The sequence below is a fragment of the Vigna umbellata genome, chromosome 5 (assembly GCF_029865625.1).
Source record: "Vigna umbellata cultivar VRB3 chromosome 5, Vumbellata_1.0, whole genome shotgun sequence".
Taxonomy (NCBI): Eukaryota; Viridiplantae; Streptophyta; class Magnoliopsida; order Fabales; family Fabaceae; genus Vigna; species Vigna umbellata.
The window spans coordinates 21,452,801-21,470,251 of NC_142169.1; the positions used below are offsets into that span (position 1 = coordinate 21,452,801).

At 37.6% G+C, this 17,451-nt stretch overlaps 1 protein-coding gene across 2 annotated transcripts; it reads left to right on the top strand.

The window, feature by feature from the left end:
* The first annotated feature begins 60 nt into the window (after window positions 1-60).
* LOC124830769 (peroxisomal nicotinamide adenine dinucleotide carrier-like) lies at window positions 61-10,567 on the top strand. 2 transcript variants are annotated; one of them, XM_088115441.1, is made up of 11 exons: window positions 61-282; window positions 349-450; window positions 531-605; window positions 1,285-1,415; window positions 1,550-1,604; window positions 2,099-2,251; window positions 2,730-2,798; window positions 2,886-2,993; window positions 3,127-3,195; window positions 3,519-3,573; window positions 10,289-10,567. In XM_088115441.1, exons 1-11 carry the CDS (start codon window positions 196-198, stop codon window positions 10,360-10,362), a joined length of 978 nt encoding a protein of 325 aa, XP_087971567.1. In that variant the 5' UTR covers window positions 61-195; the 3' UTR covers window positions 10,363-10,567. The 2 variants fall into 2 exon arrangements, with proteins under 2 accessions (XP_087971567.1, XP_047160530.1); XM_047304574.2 differs by having other exon boundaries at window positions 62-282; window positions 9,929-10,567.
* The last annotated feature ends 6,884 nt before the right edge of the window (window positions 10,568-17,451 follow it).

The following is a 17,451-nucleotide window of genomic DNA, read 5'->3' on the forward strand; positions in this document are numbered from 1 at the left end:
CTTTGTTTTAATTTATCAGAGTAACTAAGTAATGATAAAGCGTTTACTAACAGACTTTTCCGGGTGAAGTCAAAGTATTGGCATGTCCAACTATTCCTGATATCTTCTCTTTGGAACAAGTATGTTAAGTGAAGCTAAAAGAATTAAGATTTAAGGCAGAAGAAAAGAAATAATTGAACAAGAGTTGCAACAACCATGTCAGAATCAAACGCAATTGCAAATGGATTGGCTGGTGCAGGTGGTGGAATCATTGCTCAAATCATCACTTATCCTCTTCAAACGGTACTCTCTCTTTCTCTATATGCTTCTCTCTTTGGCCTTGCGACCAACTCCCTTGAAAATTTTCAGGTAAACACGCGTCAGCAAACTGAGAGAACACTCAAGAGGAACAAGCAAAGTTTGCCCTCTAACACAACCACTGCTCCTGGCACTCTTCTTCAGATCTTTCAGGTTCAAATTTTTCTCTTTTTTCTCATTTGATTGCTTTATTTTATGATGGTATATTCATTATATTTGTGACCCTTTTTCAGGTCATTAGAACTGAGGGTTGGGGTGGACTCTACAGTGGCCTCAAGCCTTCTCTTCTTGGAACTGCTGCTTCTCAGGTTCTCAGTTTTCGACCATACCCCACATGGCAAATCCTAGCAATACACCCTTGCGAAATCTCTACTTATTATTGATTCAACATTTTATGAAATTACATAAGTGTGCTGGTTTCACTTCTTATGTAATGAACTTCAGTCATGAATTTGTTGTTTTCAATAAAATTTGACCAGTAAAGAAGATTGTCTTAGAAACAACTTTGAATAGGTTGCTAGCTAGCACTCTTCTACACTATAATTGCTTTTGTTCGTTATTCATTATTCACCTCTTATAAGATGCAAAATTCAAGGCTTAAGGCATGAGGTATAATTTTGTTGGTTTCACTTATTTAATGCATTTCACACATGAGGTACATTTTTAACACCTCTCTACAGATAATAGCTTATGCTTATTATATAGTATTCGCCTGTTATAAGACGCAAAATTCAAGCCCCAAGACACGGTGTGTGGTAAATGAGATTGTGTCTAGCGAAAGGGGCTAGTCTCCAATAACCTCATGAATTAAGATTCAAATATTTATTGAAAGTGGTGCTCAAACTTAATGTTTGACTGTGTCTTGGAAAATATTACATCTGAAGGAGGATACATGTGGTGTGGGAAACCATTAAACCAAAAACAAAGTAACATGACTACTCAGTGAGTTGTGGGGTAGTTATCTAATGCTTATTTTTCTGTTTTCAGGGCATTTACTACTATTTCTATCAAGTTTTCAAGAACAAGGCAGTGGCGATTGCAGCTGCACGGAAAGTGAAAGGGCGTGGAGATGGTACTGTTGGGATGTTTGGTTGGCTTGTTGTGGCTGCAATTGCTGGGTGACTATTCCATCATACAAATTTTATTTGAATGTTGCATTTCAGGATAAACATGTTTGTGTTGTGTTGGTGATACTAAACCCAACTTCTCTCTCTTTGCTTGATATTCTTGTTGGAATTCTCTTATTTTTCAGGTCCTTGAATGTGTTGCTGACAAATCCAATATGGGTTTTAGTGACTCGGATGCAGGTGCTTTCAGATGCTTTTATTTTCTTCCTGGACTGTTTTATATGATTATAGGTTGTCAAACAAAATTCTGGTTGCTTTTCATTAGATCTTTTTCTTTTCTATTTTATAAATACGGTCACTTACAGTGAGACATTATGTATGTTAAGTTAATTTTAGTTTATAGATATCTTAATTTTATTTTTTCTTCTTATTTTCTCTTCTAAAAATTTTATGAACAAGTTTCTCTGAACATACCCTTAACCTTTAACTGAGTCAAATGGTGTCGTGTAATCTATGTATCTTGTGTCTAAAAGTTGTGTTACGTCTAACAAAAAGTTCAATAATTTTCACATGAAAGTGCCGGGATGTGGCTTAAAGCCAAAGAGTTAGAATCCACAGACTTTGAATGCTTAAAGCTGGATACTATTTGATTGCCCTGTTGCTACACTCAAACCATGCATCCATGATTTTGGTCTAGTGTCAATGATGTGTGACATTTTATATTTTGATTCTAGACTCATACTCAAGCAGAAAGGAAAATTATGGAGGAAAAGAAAGAAGCTTTAAGGAAGGCTGCTTCTGAAAGCGCCATAGCAGATTCCACATTGCAAGATAAATTGGATGAACTGAATTCTATAAAACCTCGACCATTTGGAACTATACATGCAGTAGGTCTCTTATTTCATTTTCCTTCGCTGACTACTGTTTATTCTTTACATTGGTCAGGGATTGAGTGTGATTTTTCTTCTTGTTCTTGTTCTTGTTATTTTTACAGCTCTTAATGACTGGATAACTGTTCAAACCATAAATTTGAATTATAACAACACCAATCGAGTTTTATTTTTCCAAATCTTTAGAAATTTTAGTTTTTTTATATCAGGAAAAATTATCTGTCGTTTGACATTCTCCATGCTCCACTTTGTCAGAAACAAAAAGGGGTTGGGTCTTCCTGCAATTACTATCACGATCTTCTTGTTGAAGTGTTTATATGTTATATTGTTAAAAACAAAAGGCATGGATTATTCAAAGGGTTGTCCTGGTTGGCAATATAAAGAATACAACTCTACCTAAGATTTGCATATTCCCAGCTAAATTATCACTTTCGCTTCTGTTCATTCTGATATGAATCGTTGTTTTGGTTAAAAGGCTAAAGAAGTCTACAATGAAGCGGGTACAGTAGGATTTTGGAAGGGTGTCTTCCCTGCCCTTATTATGGTCAGCCTCATCACTTGTTTTTAATATGCACCAAGTTTATGTGTAATATTTGTATAATCTCCGTATCTTTGAGAATTTTCATTTCAGGTATGTAATCCATCGATTCAGTTTATGATTTATGAAAGCTCATTAAAGCATCTAAGGGCAAAACGTGCCGCTAAGAAGCAAGGGAATACAAGTATATCCGCTTTGGAGGTAATGAAATAAGTGGAAAACATGTTGCAGAAGAACATTTTGAGTTGTTTCATGCGAGTTTATATATATATATATATATATCTTTCCATGCTTCGAATATTAGTAAATAAGCATCGTCCTATCCTTCAAAAAGGTCTTTTTGGTGGGAGCAATAGCTAAGCTTGGAGCCACTGTGACAACATATCCATTACTAGTTGTGAAGGTAAATCCACCAATAGTTCCTTCATTTTTTTCCTCACTTATTTATTATTAAGATAAAACCTCATGAAGTGATCATTAGTATAGGGCGTGCTTATGATCCACTTCAAAGTATATATCCTACAAAATCATTGGTCCACTATTGTATTAAATAACATTCCAGGAAATGAAACCATAGTTTTCTTTCTCTTCAAGTCTTGGTACAGCAAAGAGTTTGATTCTTTTGCAGCTTTCTGCAGAGTCTCATCATGTCTTAAATACACTTGCATTATAACACTCTTGTATGTGCGTGATGATTAATACCACTACATGTTTCTTTGTACACAGTCAAGGCTTCAAGCAAAACAGGAGATTGGTGGAAATAAATCCTTAAGATACTCAGGTTTGCTTTTAGATAGATGAGCTATATCTTGATTTGCCTTTGGATGTTGTGAATATATTTTTCTTTTGTTTTAACCTCATTCTTACCAATATCTGGTTGAAGCGATCAATGTTCATTGATTTTCTGCTATTTGTTAAATATTAAAGCTATGGAATCATTAACATTGTGACTGAAACTTCATTAGCTGCTGTTCAAAGTGGTTTATATTCCCAGTACACAAAAAGAGGAATAAAAGGGAAGAAAAAGTGTTAGGGCCTGGCGAGTGTATGAGAGGAAGAGATACAGGAGGGTGATGAGGGGCGAGGACGGACGCCCCAACATGGACGAACGTTCAGAGCAAGGGGCGAGGACGAGCGGGGACGAGCAGAATGTGGACGAACGTCCTAACATGGACGAGAGGACGAGCGTCCCTGCGAGGGGCGAGGACGAGCGTCCATAATGAATAGCTGGCCAGCGGATGGATAGGCAGATTATTACTGTAATTAAGACAGTAATAAATAGAGTTAATAAGGACAGATTTATTCTTTCCAGATAATTACATTAAATAGGCAATTAAGTTTAATTATAATAAATTGGCAATTATGATTATTCCTTACCTTTTCTGGAAGGCGTAATTAGTATTAATTAGGAGAGGCACCTAGGGTTAGGGGGGACTTTTGATTATTGAGTTTATTGTAAGAGAGGTTATGCTCTCGTGTGGCTGAAGGAGAACCTGCTCCCAGTCATTGGTTTTGTTCGTTAATTCCAGAATTTCATTAATAAAGAGGTTTTATTCACTTGTGTACTGTTCCGTTCATTGTGTGAAGCAAGGTTACGTGGTCAGGCACGTAACAAATTGGTCTGACCTGCCGGATCATATTAAAGGAGGGAGAGCGTGATGGAGGGGAAAATGACTGCCATGGACGGGAGGATAGAGACCCTAGAAATCTCCATGGGCGGGCTGGAATCAGCGGTCCAGGAACTAGTAAGGATACTAGGCGAGCGAGGTCGACGGGAGGAGGGACACCTGGATAGTAGCCAGGGGTCAGTACATGGAAGAAGGAATGACGAGGATGAGAGAGCTGGAGGAGGACTAGGAGGGGGACACCGGGAAGACCAACCTTATTGGAGGAAGAAGGTTGAATTGCCCGTATTCGAAGGCAGCGAACCTATGAACTGGATTTATAGGGCGGACAAATTCTTCGAACTCCAAGGGGTGCCCGAGGACGAGAAGTTGCGGCTGGCGTACATCAGCATGGAAGGAATAGCAGGACACTGGTTCAGGTTTTGGAGGGAGAAGGCCAGCAACCGGTCATGGGCCGGGTTAAAGGAGGCATTAGTGGTGCGGTTTGGGGGCCGAAATCAAGGAACGGTTTTTGAGAGACTGGCAGCATGTAGACAGACGGGTCCCGTGGGAGACTACATCCAAGAATTCGAGGTGTTGGTGAGTCAAGCAGAACACATACCCGAGGCACAGTTATTGGGGTATTTCATGGCCGGCCTACAAGAGGGGATTCGTAACCAACTCAGGTTGCTAGATCCGAAGGACTTTATGGATGTCATGAGACTAGCCAGGGACGTAGAGGCGTTCCAAACAGGGACGCGGGGAAGTGGAGGAATCAGCAACAAAGGGCAGTCGTGGGGAAAGACGAGCGGGTCCGTGGCAAGGGTGGACCCTAGCCGCAACAACCAGAACCGAACGAACGTTGAAGGAGGCCCCAGGAGGGGGAATGAGCGTACGTTCTCTAACGCTCAAGGCAGGAACGTACGGGATTTACCGTACGCAGAGTACGTCAAGCGCAGGGAGGAGGGGAAGTGTTTCCGATGCGATGGACCGTTCGGTCCAGGCCACCGATGCCCTGAAAGAGGGCTTAGGACGCTGATCTTGGCCGAAGAAGAGGAACCAGGAGGGGAAGAGGAGGAAGAGGTAGAATGCGGACAACTGGAGCTGTCTGCTTTCTCAGCCGGAGGGCTCACCCAGCCCCAAACGATGAAGCTGCACGGCCAGATAGGGACGCAGCAGGTTCTGATCCTAATTGACAGTGGCGCCAGCCACAACTTCATAAGCAGGGAGCTGGTAGAAGACCTAGCCTTACCCGTGGTGGATACACCATCCTACCGGGTGAGTTTGGGGGATGGGCGGAGGAAGGAGACGCGAGGGTGTTGTGAGTCAGTAACGGTCCAAGTAGGGGATGTGGTGATTAACGAACGTTTTCACTTGTTCGACTTGGGCGGAGTGGATGTGATACTGGGGGTCGAATGGTTGGCTAAGCTGGGCGAGGTAGTCATTAACTGGAGGCAGCTAACCATGGCGTACGTACAAGCAGGGAGCAGGGTGATTATCAAGGGAGATCCAACGCTAACTAGGAGGTTGGTAGAACCGTCAGCCTTGCTTAAAATGACGGAAGTTGAGATATGGTCATTGGTGTGGGAGCTTGGGGAGACCGAGAAGGAGAAGGGACCCAAACCGTACGTTCCGGAAAAAGAAACGTTCGGTCCAGAACTGACTCCGGCGCAGACGCTCGACATGCAGCGAATCCTGGAGCGATACGCGGAAGTGTTTCACGAGCCGGAGGGACTACCCCCTGATAGAGGAATGGTTCATCGAATTCCCTTGAAGGAAGGCACGGACCCCGTAAACGTAAGGCCATACAGATATCCCCATGTAATGAAGGGGGAGATTGAGAAACAGGTGGCGGAAATGCTGGCGGCAGGCGTCATAAGGTCAAGCACCAGCCCATATTCAAGCCCTGTAATTTTGGTGAAAAAGAAGGATGGCAGCTGGCGGTTTTGCGTGGACTACAGGGCCCTCAACCGAGCCACCGTGCCTGACAAATTCCCTATTCCCTTGATAGAGGAGTTGTTGGACGAACTGAGGGGAGCCAAGTACTTTTCGAAGGTGGATTTAAAGTCAGGCTATCATCAAATACGAATGGGAGCCGGTGACATAGAGAAGACTGCTTTCCGGACGCACCAGGGCCACTACGAATTCATGGTAATGCCGTTCGGCCTCACCAACGCGCCAGCCACTTTTCAGAGTGCCATGAACCAACTATTACAGCCTTACCTGAGGAAGTTCGTACTAGTATTTTTTGATGATATACTGGTGTATAGCCGCACTTGGGACGAGCATTTGGAACAGGTGGCGACGGTGCTAAGGGAACTGGTGACACATAGCTGGGTCGCCAACCGGAAGAAGTGCGAATTCGGCCGGACTCAAATAGGGTATCTAGGCCATCGGATATCAGAGAAGGGGGTGGAGATGGACGAGGACAAGGTGCGGGCAGTGTTGGAGTGGGAGAAACCGAAGACAGTAAAGGCCTTGAGGGGTTTCCTAGGGCTGACCGGCTACTACAGGAGGTTCGTTAAGGACTATGGGAAGATTGCCCGGCCTTTGACCGACCTCCTCAAGAAAGGGCAGTTCGCATGGACGGAACAAGCAGAGGGCGCCATGCTTAAGTTGAAGAAGGCCATAACGACAGCACCAGTATTGATTCTTCCGGATTTTAATCAGCCGTTCCACATTGAGTGTGACGCATCCGGGAGGGGGATAGGAGCGGTACTCATGCAAGGGAGGCAGCCCATAGCCTTCTTTAGCAAAGCGCTGTCGGAGGGAACGTTAGGGAAGTCTATCTATGAGAAGGAACTCATGGCGCTGGTTTTGGCCATACAACATTGGAGGCCGTACCTACTGGGGCAACGATTTGTGGTTCACACGGATCAGAGGAGTTTGAAGTACCTTTTGGAGCAACGCATTACCACACAAAATCAGCAGAATTGGCTGGCCAAGCTCCTGGGATACGACTTTGAGATCGTGTACAAATCCGGGGTGACCAACAAGGTGGCTGACGCCCTATCACGCAAGGATGAGGATGAGCTGCGAGACGAGAAGGAGTTAAGGGTGGTGGCTCGGCCATATTGGCAAGATTTCAGAGAGATTTTGGAAGAAGTTGAGGCGGATGAGGAGCTACGGAAGGTGATTGAGGACTTAAAGAAGGACCCCAACTCCCACCCCTCGTACACGCTGGAGAACGAGCGTTTGCACTATAAAGGGAGGCTCGTGCTGTCCGCTCGTTCGGCCTGGGTGCCCAAGCTGATAGCAGAATTTCATTCCACTCATACAGGAGGCCATTCAGGGGTTTACCGGACGTACCGCAAGGTGGCACAATCACTTTACTGGGTGGGAATGAAGAAAGCAGTGACCGACTTCGTGGCCCACTGTCTAGTTTGTCAGCAGCATAAATATCTAACCTCATCTCCGCAAGGACTGCTGCAGCCGTTACCCATTCCCAACGCCATCTGGGAGGAGATAAGTATGGATTTTATTGTCAAACTACCCAAGTCAAGAGGATATGATGCTGTCTTAGTGGTGGTGGATCGGCTCAGCAAGTACGGACACTTCATACCCCTAAAACACCCATATTCCGCTCGCACTATAGCCGAAATCTTCGTGAAAGAGGTTGTCCGCTTACATGGGGTACCACTCTCGATCGTAAGTGACAGGGATCCACTGTTCTTAAGTAACTTTTGGAAGGAGCTGTTCAAGTTACAAGGCACTCGACTGAAGATGAGCACAGCCTATCATCCGGAGACGGATGGACAGACGGAGGTTCTCAACAGGGTCCTGGAAGGGTATCTTAGATGTTTCTGTTCAGAGCAGCCCAAGGGCTGGAGCACTGTGATACCATGGGCGGAATATTGGTACAACACCAGCTATCAGGAATCAGCCAAATGTACGCCATTCGAAACTGTCTACGGGAGACCGCCACCCTCCCTGCATAGGTTCGTCCCCGGAGAGACCTTAGTGGAGTCCGTCAGTCAGGAATTACAGACGAGAGATGAAGCCCTCCGCCAGCTAAAGTTCCATCTCGCCAGGGCGCAGGAGTTGATGGTAAGGCAGGCAGATAAGGCAAGAAGACCGTCCCAAGTAAGAGTGGGAGATTGGGTCTATCTGAAGATTAGACCTCACCGTCAAACGACGATGTCGTCCATGGTGCAGTCTAAATTGGCCGCTCGCTACTTTGGTCCCTTCTTGGTCATTCAGCAGGTAGGGGCAGTCGCATTTAAGCTGCAATTACCAGAGACCGCCCGAATACATCCCGTGTTCCATGTGTCCCAATTAAAGAAGGCAGTAGGGGACCACCCGGTCGAGCCAGAGTTACCCAAAGATTTGGAGGTGGAAGAACCGTCTCCACGACCGGCCAGAGTGTTGGATAACAGGCAAGTACACCAGGGGGAGGACGCACGGCAGGAAGTCTTGGTCGAATGGGAAGGGGGAGGACCTGACGAGGCTACATGGGAAGATGCCCTTACCATCCACGACCAATATCCTGACTTCAACCTTGGGGACAAGGTTGATCTTCAGGGGGTGGGTAATGTTAGGGCCTGGCGAGTGTATGAGAGGAAGAGATACAGGAGGGTGATGAGGGGCGAGGACGGACGCCCCAACATGGACGAACGTTCAGAGCAAGGGGCGAGGACGAGCGGGGACGAGCAGAATGTGGACGAACGTCCTAACATGGACGAGAGGACGAGCGTCCCTGCGAGGGGCGAGGACGAGCGTCCATAATGAATAGCTGGCCAGCGGATGGATAGGCAGATTATTACTGTAATTAAGACAGTAATAAATAGAGTTAATAAGGACAGATTTATTCTTTCCAGATAATTACATTAAATAGGCAATTAAGTTTAATTATAATAAATTGGCAATTATGATTATTCCTTACCTTTTCTGGAAGGCGTAATTAGTATTAATTAGGAGAGGCACCTAGGGTTAGGGGGGACTTTTGATTATTGAGTTTATTGTAAGAGAGGTTATGCTCTCGTGTGGCTGAAGGAGAACCTGCTCCCAGTCATTGGTTTTGTTCGTTAATTCCAGAATTTCATTAATAAAGAGGTTTTATTCACTTGTGTACTGTTCCGTTCATTGTGTGAAGCAAGGTTACGTGGTCAGGCACGTAACAAAAAGTGTGCTATTTGTTATTTTACTTAAGAGGAGTGCTAACAACACTTGAGATCCACCTAATTAGTGATCTTTGATCAATTTTAAGTTGTAGTCAAGAGTCATAGAGAGTATACAGATTCTTGGAAAATTCTTATATTTTGAGTTTGACTTTAACTCAATCCTACAAAAATCAATTTATGAAATCCGGATTAATTTTTTATAGACTTTGTTTTGTTCTTGCTTCTAGTCTTAGGACTTTGATTTCTTTGGATACATGCCTGTGATATAAACCGCTTTTTCTTCATTTTAATTTAGCACTTCTTTATCTTTAAGCCTTTCACTTACTATCATCAACAATCATAACAAGAAAGAAAACAAAACTGTTCCATTTTGTCAAAGTATGTCTTCCTATTTCTAAAGCTATAAATGCAGGTACTTTTGATGCTGTACTTAAAATGATCCGTTATGAAGGAATAACTGGCTTCTATAAGGGGATGAGCACAAAGATAGTGCAGAGTGTTTTTGCAGCCTCTGTTCTATTTATGATCAAAGAGGAGCTTGTTAAGGCTTTTATAGTTCTAACCAATAAGAGCAAAAAAGTTTCATCAAATTTGAGTAGTTGACATTTTTACCATATGAAAGCGATAATAAGTATATCACTTGGTTTACCTTTCCCTATTGTTTATTCACTGATTGTGGGGAGAGAGAGGTGAAGTCCTCACCAAAATAATGGATGAAGTTAACTCCACTAGTGTAGATGAGCCATCCTTATGTTATCCCTTTGGCATGCAGTGCTGCAGAACTCCTTGGAATTTCTCATAGTTCATTTCAAGAACCAAGGAACTGACAAAATTCAACAATCATGAGAGTGACTTCTTCCAACAGCAGTGTTATGCAAGCATTCTTTTCCAAAGAATTAAAAACCAAAGTGCTTTGTGTATAATTCTTGAATAAATTAACAGACAATCATTATGCTGAGCCATTGAATTGCATGTATGTTGGTATGGTAAGAAAAGTTCATATGTCATCATGGATAAATACACTACAGTGACAGATAATTTTTTTTTTCCATCTGCAATGAGTTGTTTATGTACCTTATGTTTGGTTGATTTGAATGTGCTTGATTGAAAACTGGAAAGAGGGTATCGATATATAACTTATAAGAAATTAAAATGCCAAACATTTTTAATACACAACATGGTCAGTAAGTGATTGAAAAGCTTTGTTTGTCTGTGTAGAGAGTAATGAACAAAACTGTTTGATTTGAATAGAAGAGAATTTTATTATTGTCTTACCTTGTAACCACTCGTAAATTAATCCAAAAGTTATATAATCATATAGAGTAATTAGTTTCGTAGTTATATAATCAAATGAATTATTTGGTAAAATATATAGTTAAATCTATATATACAACTTTAAGATCTATTGTAAAAATTTCAAATTTTCACCTTGGTTGAATAAAATATGCAGTTTAAGGATTAATTGGATAAACTTAAAAATCTGACAGTTTATGAAAGAGGAATATAAAATTGAAGAAGATATTTGTTAACTGAATAAATATTTTAAGGCGGACGAGATGTTCAGTAGGCACATTTAATGATAAGACCAAGTTGAACACATTTTCACTTCTAAGGATATTTTAAAAAATATACTTTTTAAAAATAAATTGTGATAGCTTCTAAAAGTGTTAGGCTCAAGTTAAATAGGCCAACTATTCCAGACTTTTACTTCTTGCATCCCTATAATTTCTTTCTGTATCCCTCAAACTTTCATAATGACTTATAAATTACATATTCTGGAACTTTTTCAGAACAACATTTTCAAAATTAAATTTTCATAATATAAGTTTCAAAATATAATTTCCCGAAACATTTGAAATGTATTTGAGAATAATTTCAAGACAGAATTTTCAAAATAAGAGTAATAAAATAAATTTTTTAACATTGTTCCTTTTATATATTATAATAAATTATGTAATTTATTTATAAAAATAAGATTATTTATAATTTTTTTTATAAATAAATTACATAATTAATTATACTTTATCATAATCTATTATTAAAAAAAATGTTAGGAAATTTACTTTATTATTTACATTAAATTTTTCATAACTGTTCAAAAAGTTAATTTTTTAAGCACTTTATTTATTAATTTATATATATATATATATATATATATATATATATATATATATATATATATATATATATATATATATATTTAGTTTCACATGAATACAGAAATTATTCTAGTTATTTTACTATTTTATCATTTTGTTTTGTTTTTAAATTGATTTGTCTTAAAAACGAAAATATATTTTTATACTACTTTTCATTCTAATTTTTATCCTTTTATAGTTTTTAAATATTTGGTCATTTAATAAAATTAAGTTTAGATAAATATATTTTACTTTAATTTTTAAAATAATAATATTTTAAAAAGTAATATATATTTACCAATAATACAAATTGCTTACACTTAATTCCATACTATTAATTTCATCATTAATTTTATTCTTTTATAACTTTTATTTAGTTAGTCATTTCATAAAATTAACTTTAGAAAAATAGATATTCTTATTTTCTGTCTCTCTGTGTGTTTGTGTGTATCGGTGACTATGTTTGGGTGTGTGTCTGTGTGTCTATGTTTGTATGTGTCTATTTTTGTGTGTGTTTGTGTCTATGTGTGTCTTTGTGTTTATGTTTGTGTGTGTACGTGTTTGTTTATGTGTGTGCGCGTCTATTTTTCTATCTTTGTTTGTATGTGTTTTGTTTGTGTGTTTGTGTTTGTGTGTGTCTGGGTGTGAGTCTTTGTGTGTGTTTGTGTATGTCTGTGTTTTTGTTTGTGTGTTTGTGTATGTGTGTGTGTTTCTTTGTGTGTGTTTATTTATGTCTCTCTCTCTCTCTCTTTATGTGTGTAGGTTTGTGTTTATGTGTATATGGGTATGTGTTTGTCTGTTTGTGTTTGTGTATGTATGTTTGTGTGTGTATGTCTATGTATGTGTTTGTGTGTGTCTGTCAATGTGTGTGTTTGTTTGTGTGTGTGTCCTTCTGTATTTTTTTGTATGTGTTGTGATTGTGTGTGTGTTTGTTTGTGTGTGTTTATGTTAGTTTATATGTCTAAGTGTGTTTGTCGGTATCTATGTGTGTGTGTGTTTGTGTTTATGTGTGTCTGTATATGTGTGTGTCTATGTTTGTAAGTGTGTTTCTTTGTGTGTGTATGAAAAATCAAACTACTTAATATTATAAATTTTTTATATATATTCTTTGATTTCACTTTCCAACAATGTTTTCCACCTAAAAATATAAAACGTAAGATTTTAGTAAGATTTAAACAAAAAGTAACAACTAACGTATTATTAATATATTTATATTGTCATTATATGAGTCTAGAAATATATATTTGATGTACATTGATTAGACGTATCTAACATCACCCACTAAACAAATATAGTGTTAGAAAAGTGATGCCTTATGTCTCAAGTCAAGACGGGGTGAATTGGATTTACTTAAAAGAATTTTCTTTCAAAATGCTTTGTAAAATCTTTGAGTTTTCTTGAAATTAATAAAACAAGTATATGAATCAACAATAAAATGGAAAGGATAGAAAGATCAACACAACAATATATCTGGTTCGACCAAGCCTACATCCAGTTTCCCTTCAACAACCTTATTTGAAGGGCTTTCACTATAATGATAGAGTATACAAGCAAGAATACAAAGATATCCCCTCTAATTGCACTTTCCTTCCCCATTCAATATCACTTGCAGTACAAGATGTGAACACACTCAAAATCTTACCAAACCAAAAAGCAATCCCAACTCTTTGAGGACCTTAGAGCATTCCCTACTCTCAATGAAGAACACCACGATTCTTTCCTCCTGACTATCCTGCACAGGAACACAATCCACTTGATTGCAAATGTAGAAACTGATCTTCAAGGAATACGCCAACAATGCAGATATGATCAGAACTCTTTTAGCTTAACTTTCTTACAAGAATCTTGATGATTTAACCCAAATTGTGATATTGATTCTCCAAGACGTTCTTAGATGCTCATGCAATCAAAACTCAATCAACAAGTTAGTCATAAATTTGAAAGTTCATAGAAATGTATTGAAACATCACGCAAGACATTTATATATAGGATTTTCAAATCTTGACACACTTTAATCGATTACGTAATTAATGTAATTTGTTAAGCTTTTCCTTCTGCTTTAACAATTTTACATTTGTTTAGAATTTAACAGATTAAACAAAGCATGCAATCGATTATGTAAATCATACAAGCCAAAAAGCAATTAATATGACCATTATAGATAGTTAAGACTTTAAATGAAAATGATTTTCACAAGATTTGGTTATGTAATTGGTTATGTTCCATACTTAAGCAAAATTTGAAATCAATTTCCATTTCAAACATATCATTGCACTCAACAAACATATGTTGGCATAACAACATATTTTAATCGATTATACAACTAATGTAATCAATTACTACACAACTATTTTGCCCTTGTTATGTATTGAAATATGGAGAAATTTAAGAAATTATATACATTGTCTAATCAATTATTTCTACTAGAAATGCAATGTGCAATATGTTTAAACTAATGATTCATTCACATACAATGAATACATGTATCAAGCATTTCAAGCACAAACACAGTAATGATAAAGTAATTGTTATGCCATTTGTTGTGCAAGAAACCATGAAACATTTCTTTTGTTCATCATCAAAAACATAGATATATGTGTATAAAGCTCCCCCTATCAACATATAGCAAAAAACATTAAATGAGTCTAACAATATACACATTAGACGAGTCTACACACTGATTAGAAAAATATAGCAAAAACTATTAGACGTTTGTAGCAGTGCACTATGAACAAGTATATCCATACACTAATTATATGAGGATAACAAAAAAATATTAAACGAGTTATTCCATACATTGATTAAACGAGTCTAAGTATACACTAAATACAGGAGTATAATAAAAAATATTGAACGAGTTGGTTCATACACTAATTAAACAAATTTACCAATATACATTAGATGACTTTATCCATGTATTCACTAGACAAGTTTAGCAAAAGACATTGGACGAATTATTTCACACAATGATTAAATGAGTCTAGGAATACCATTAGATGAGTCTGTCCATGCACTAATTAGACGAGTATAAGAACAAACATTAGACAAATCTGTTCATGCACTAATAAAACGAACTTGATAATATACATTGCACAAGTTTATCCATACATAAATTATATAAGTCTATTAATACACATTAGTCAAGTATATTCATTCACTGATTAAACAAGTCTTGCAATACATATTAAACGAGTCTATACATACATTGATCAGTTGAATTTGTCCATACATTAATTAAACGAGTGTAACAACATACACTAAACAAGTATGTTTATACATTGATTAGACAAGTCTAGTAGTATACATTAGACTAGTCTATTCATACACGAATTAAACGAATCTATTAATACACATTAAATGAGTTTTTTGAATCACTAATTTAATGAGTCTGACAATACATATTACACGAGTCTAAATATATACTGATTAGATGAGTCTAGTCTTACTCGTTATACGAGTATATCTATATATTTATTATACAAGTCTAACAATACATATTAGATGAGTTTGTCAATGTGTTGAATAAATGATCTAATAATATACATCAGACAAGTCTTTTCATACAGTGATCACACAAATATAACATAAAAATTACACGAGTCTAACAATACGCAACAAATGAGATTGTCCATACACTAATTAGATGAGTAGAACAAAAAATATTAGAAAATCATTTCATTCATTGATTAAACGAGTATAACAAAAATGATTATATAAGTCTAGGAATACATTGATTAGATGAGTAAAACAAAAAAAATTAGACGAGTTTGCCTTAATCAATTCTAAATTATTTTATTTTTTATTATTTCTTCATCCTTTGGATTTTTAACACTTGCACCTTTTAATCCTCGATAGAAGGATAACAAATATTCTTAGCACACAAATGAGAGATTGTACGTTCTTAATTTGATGAAATATCTATCATTCTCCACTTGTTTTCACTCTACCATGATGGTCACCAATCTAAGCCACTCTTTTAAGTGCAAATAAATACTAATTTGCTTTGGGTAGCCTACACATGGATTATAAAATTGGTCATAATTAACTTAATCGTACTCAACTATGAATTATCTATATTATATTATATTAAAAAAGTTTAATTATTTTTACCAAAAATTAAATTATATTATTTTTAGTTTAGTTTAAAAAATTGAACCTTTTATATTTATACTTATAGTTAATTTTTTGAACTTGAATGGTCTTTAATTTTACATTTCTGTTTAATTGTGTCATATCCATCCTATTTTCTTTTCAATTACCATCGTTGCAAAAATTGAGAGTTTTCATCGAAGGTTCTTTTGTCGTCGAAGATCCTATCATTGTTGAAGGCTTATCACTGTTGAAGGTCCTTGTTGGATGTAAGATGAAACCATTACAATTTATTTTCGCTTCCTCTCTTTTTTCTAATTTCTCCATTTTGTATCCTTTCATTATTTTTGATTGATTTTCAAAAATACTAGAAAAAAAAGGGTTGGATGTTGCGAATGAGTATTGTGTTGTTGATTTTAGTTGAGGGATTAAGTTTAGAAAAATAAACATGAATGCATATTGATGCATTTGATTATAATGCAGATTATAAGTAGATTTATTTAAGTTTTTTACGAAGTCGTAAAAGTTCAATTATTTAACTAAATAATTAAATTTTGGGTTAAATATGTTTTTAGTCCCTAAATTATCAAGCGAATTTGTTTTTAGTCTCTCTTTCAAACTAAGCAACATTTTCGTCCTTCCTTTAGGAAACCTTAAATTTTCAACGACGTTAAAAAGAAGCTAAGGTGGCCAATGTCTGGCCACGTGACAACATATTTCCTTCCTAACTTTTGTCATGTGTGATTGCATGTTTGATGACATGTGTTCAGTGGTGAGGCTGTGAAAGAAATTAGGGTTCTTAATACTCAGTGAATTTGGGATTTATTTACGCGAATGAGAATTGGGGTTCTTATAGTTAACATTAGTAACTATCTAGAAGGTAAATCACTATTAGGGTTCGTGTTCGTTCCATCGATTTGCTTTCGCGATTGTTATGGCTCGAGTGCTTGGTGATTATTTACTTTCGCGATTAGGGTTGGTGTTCCATCGAAGAAGGTAATTATATACTTTTGGTTTACTGTGGCTGTAGTGTTTGTTGTGCATTGTGTGTGTAAATTTTTCATTTTACCATGTAGGATTAGCAATGGTTTTTGACATCTCTCTGCATCACATGGGGAAGTTCATGAAGAATAAGGTACTAGAATATGTGGAGGAGAAATACATGTTATAAAAGGAATTGATCCCGACAGGTGGTCTTACTTTGAAGTAGTGGGATTTGTTAAAGAATTCAAGTATGATGGAGAGTTCAAGTTATGGTGGAAGGGGTCGAAACAAAAGGCCATGAACAACCTGAGAATACTCAGTGATGATAGCGAAGTAATGTTGTTGGCTAACTATGCAGAGGCAAATAACAATGAGGTCGAAATATATGCCCAACATGTCTAACCTAGTGAGCCAGTTGAAGAGGCACATGAAGTATAGATAAAGGAGATTGATAGGCTGTCGTTGAAGCTATCAAATTAATACTACTTTTCAAGGCAACTTCAGTATTGCCAAGTAGTATTCAAGAAGGTAGATAGGGCTAAAGTAACCCTGAGTCGTCTCCCAACGAACACGGAATTGCTTTTGAATATCTGACTCTTATGCTATGCAATGCTTATGAATAAAAATGATGTTTGGAGAATGTTTAAAGAACAAATAATAAACTTAAAAACAGTTATGATTAAATAGGCTAATTCCACTGTTTTTCCAAGATAGATTCATCATC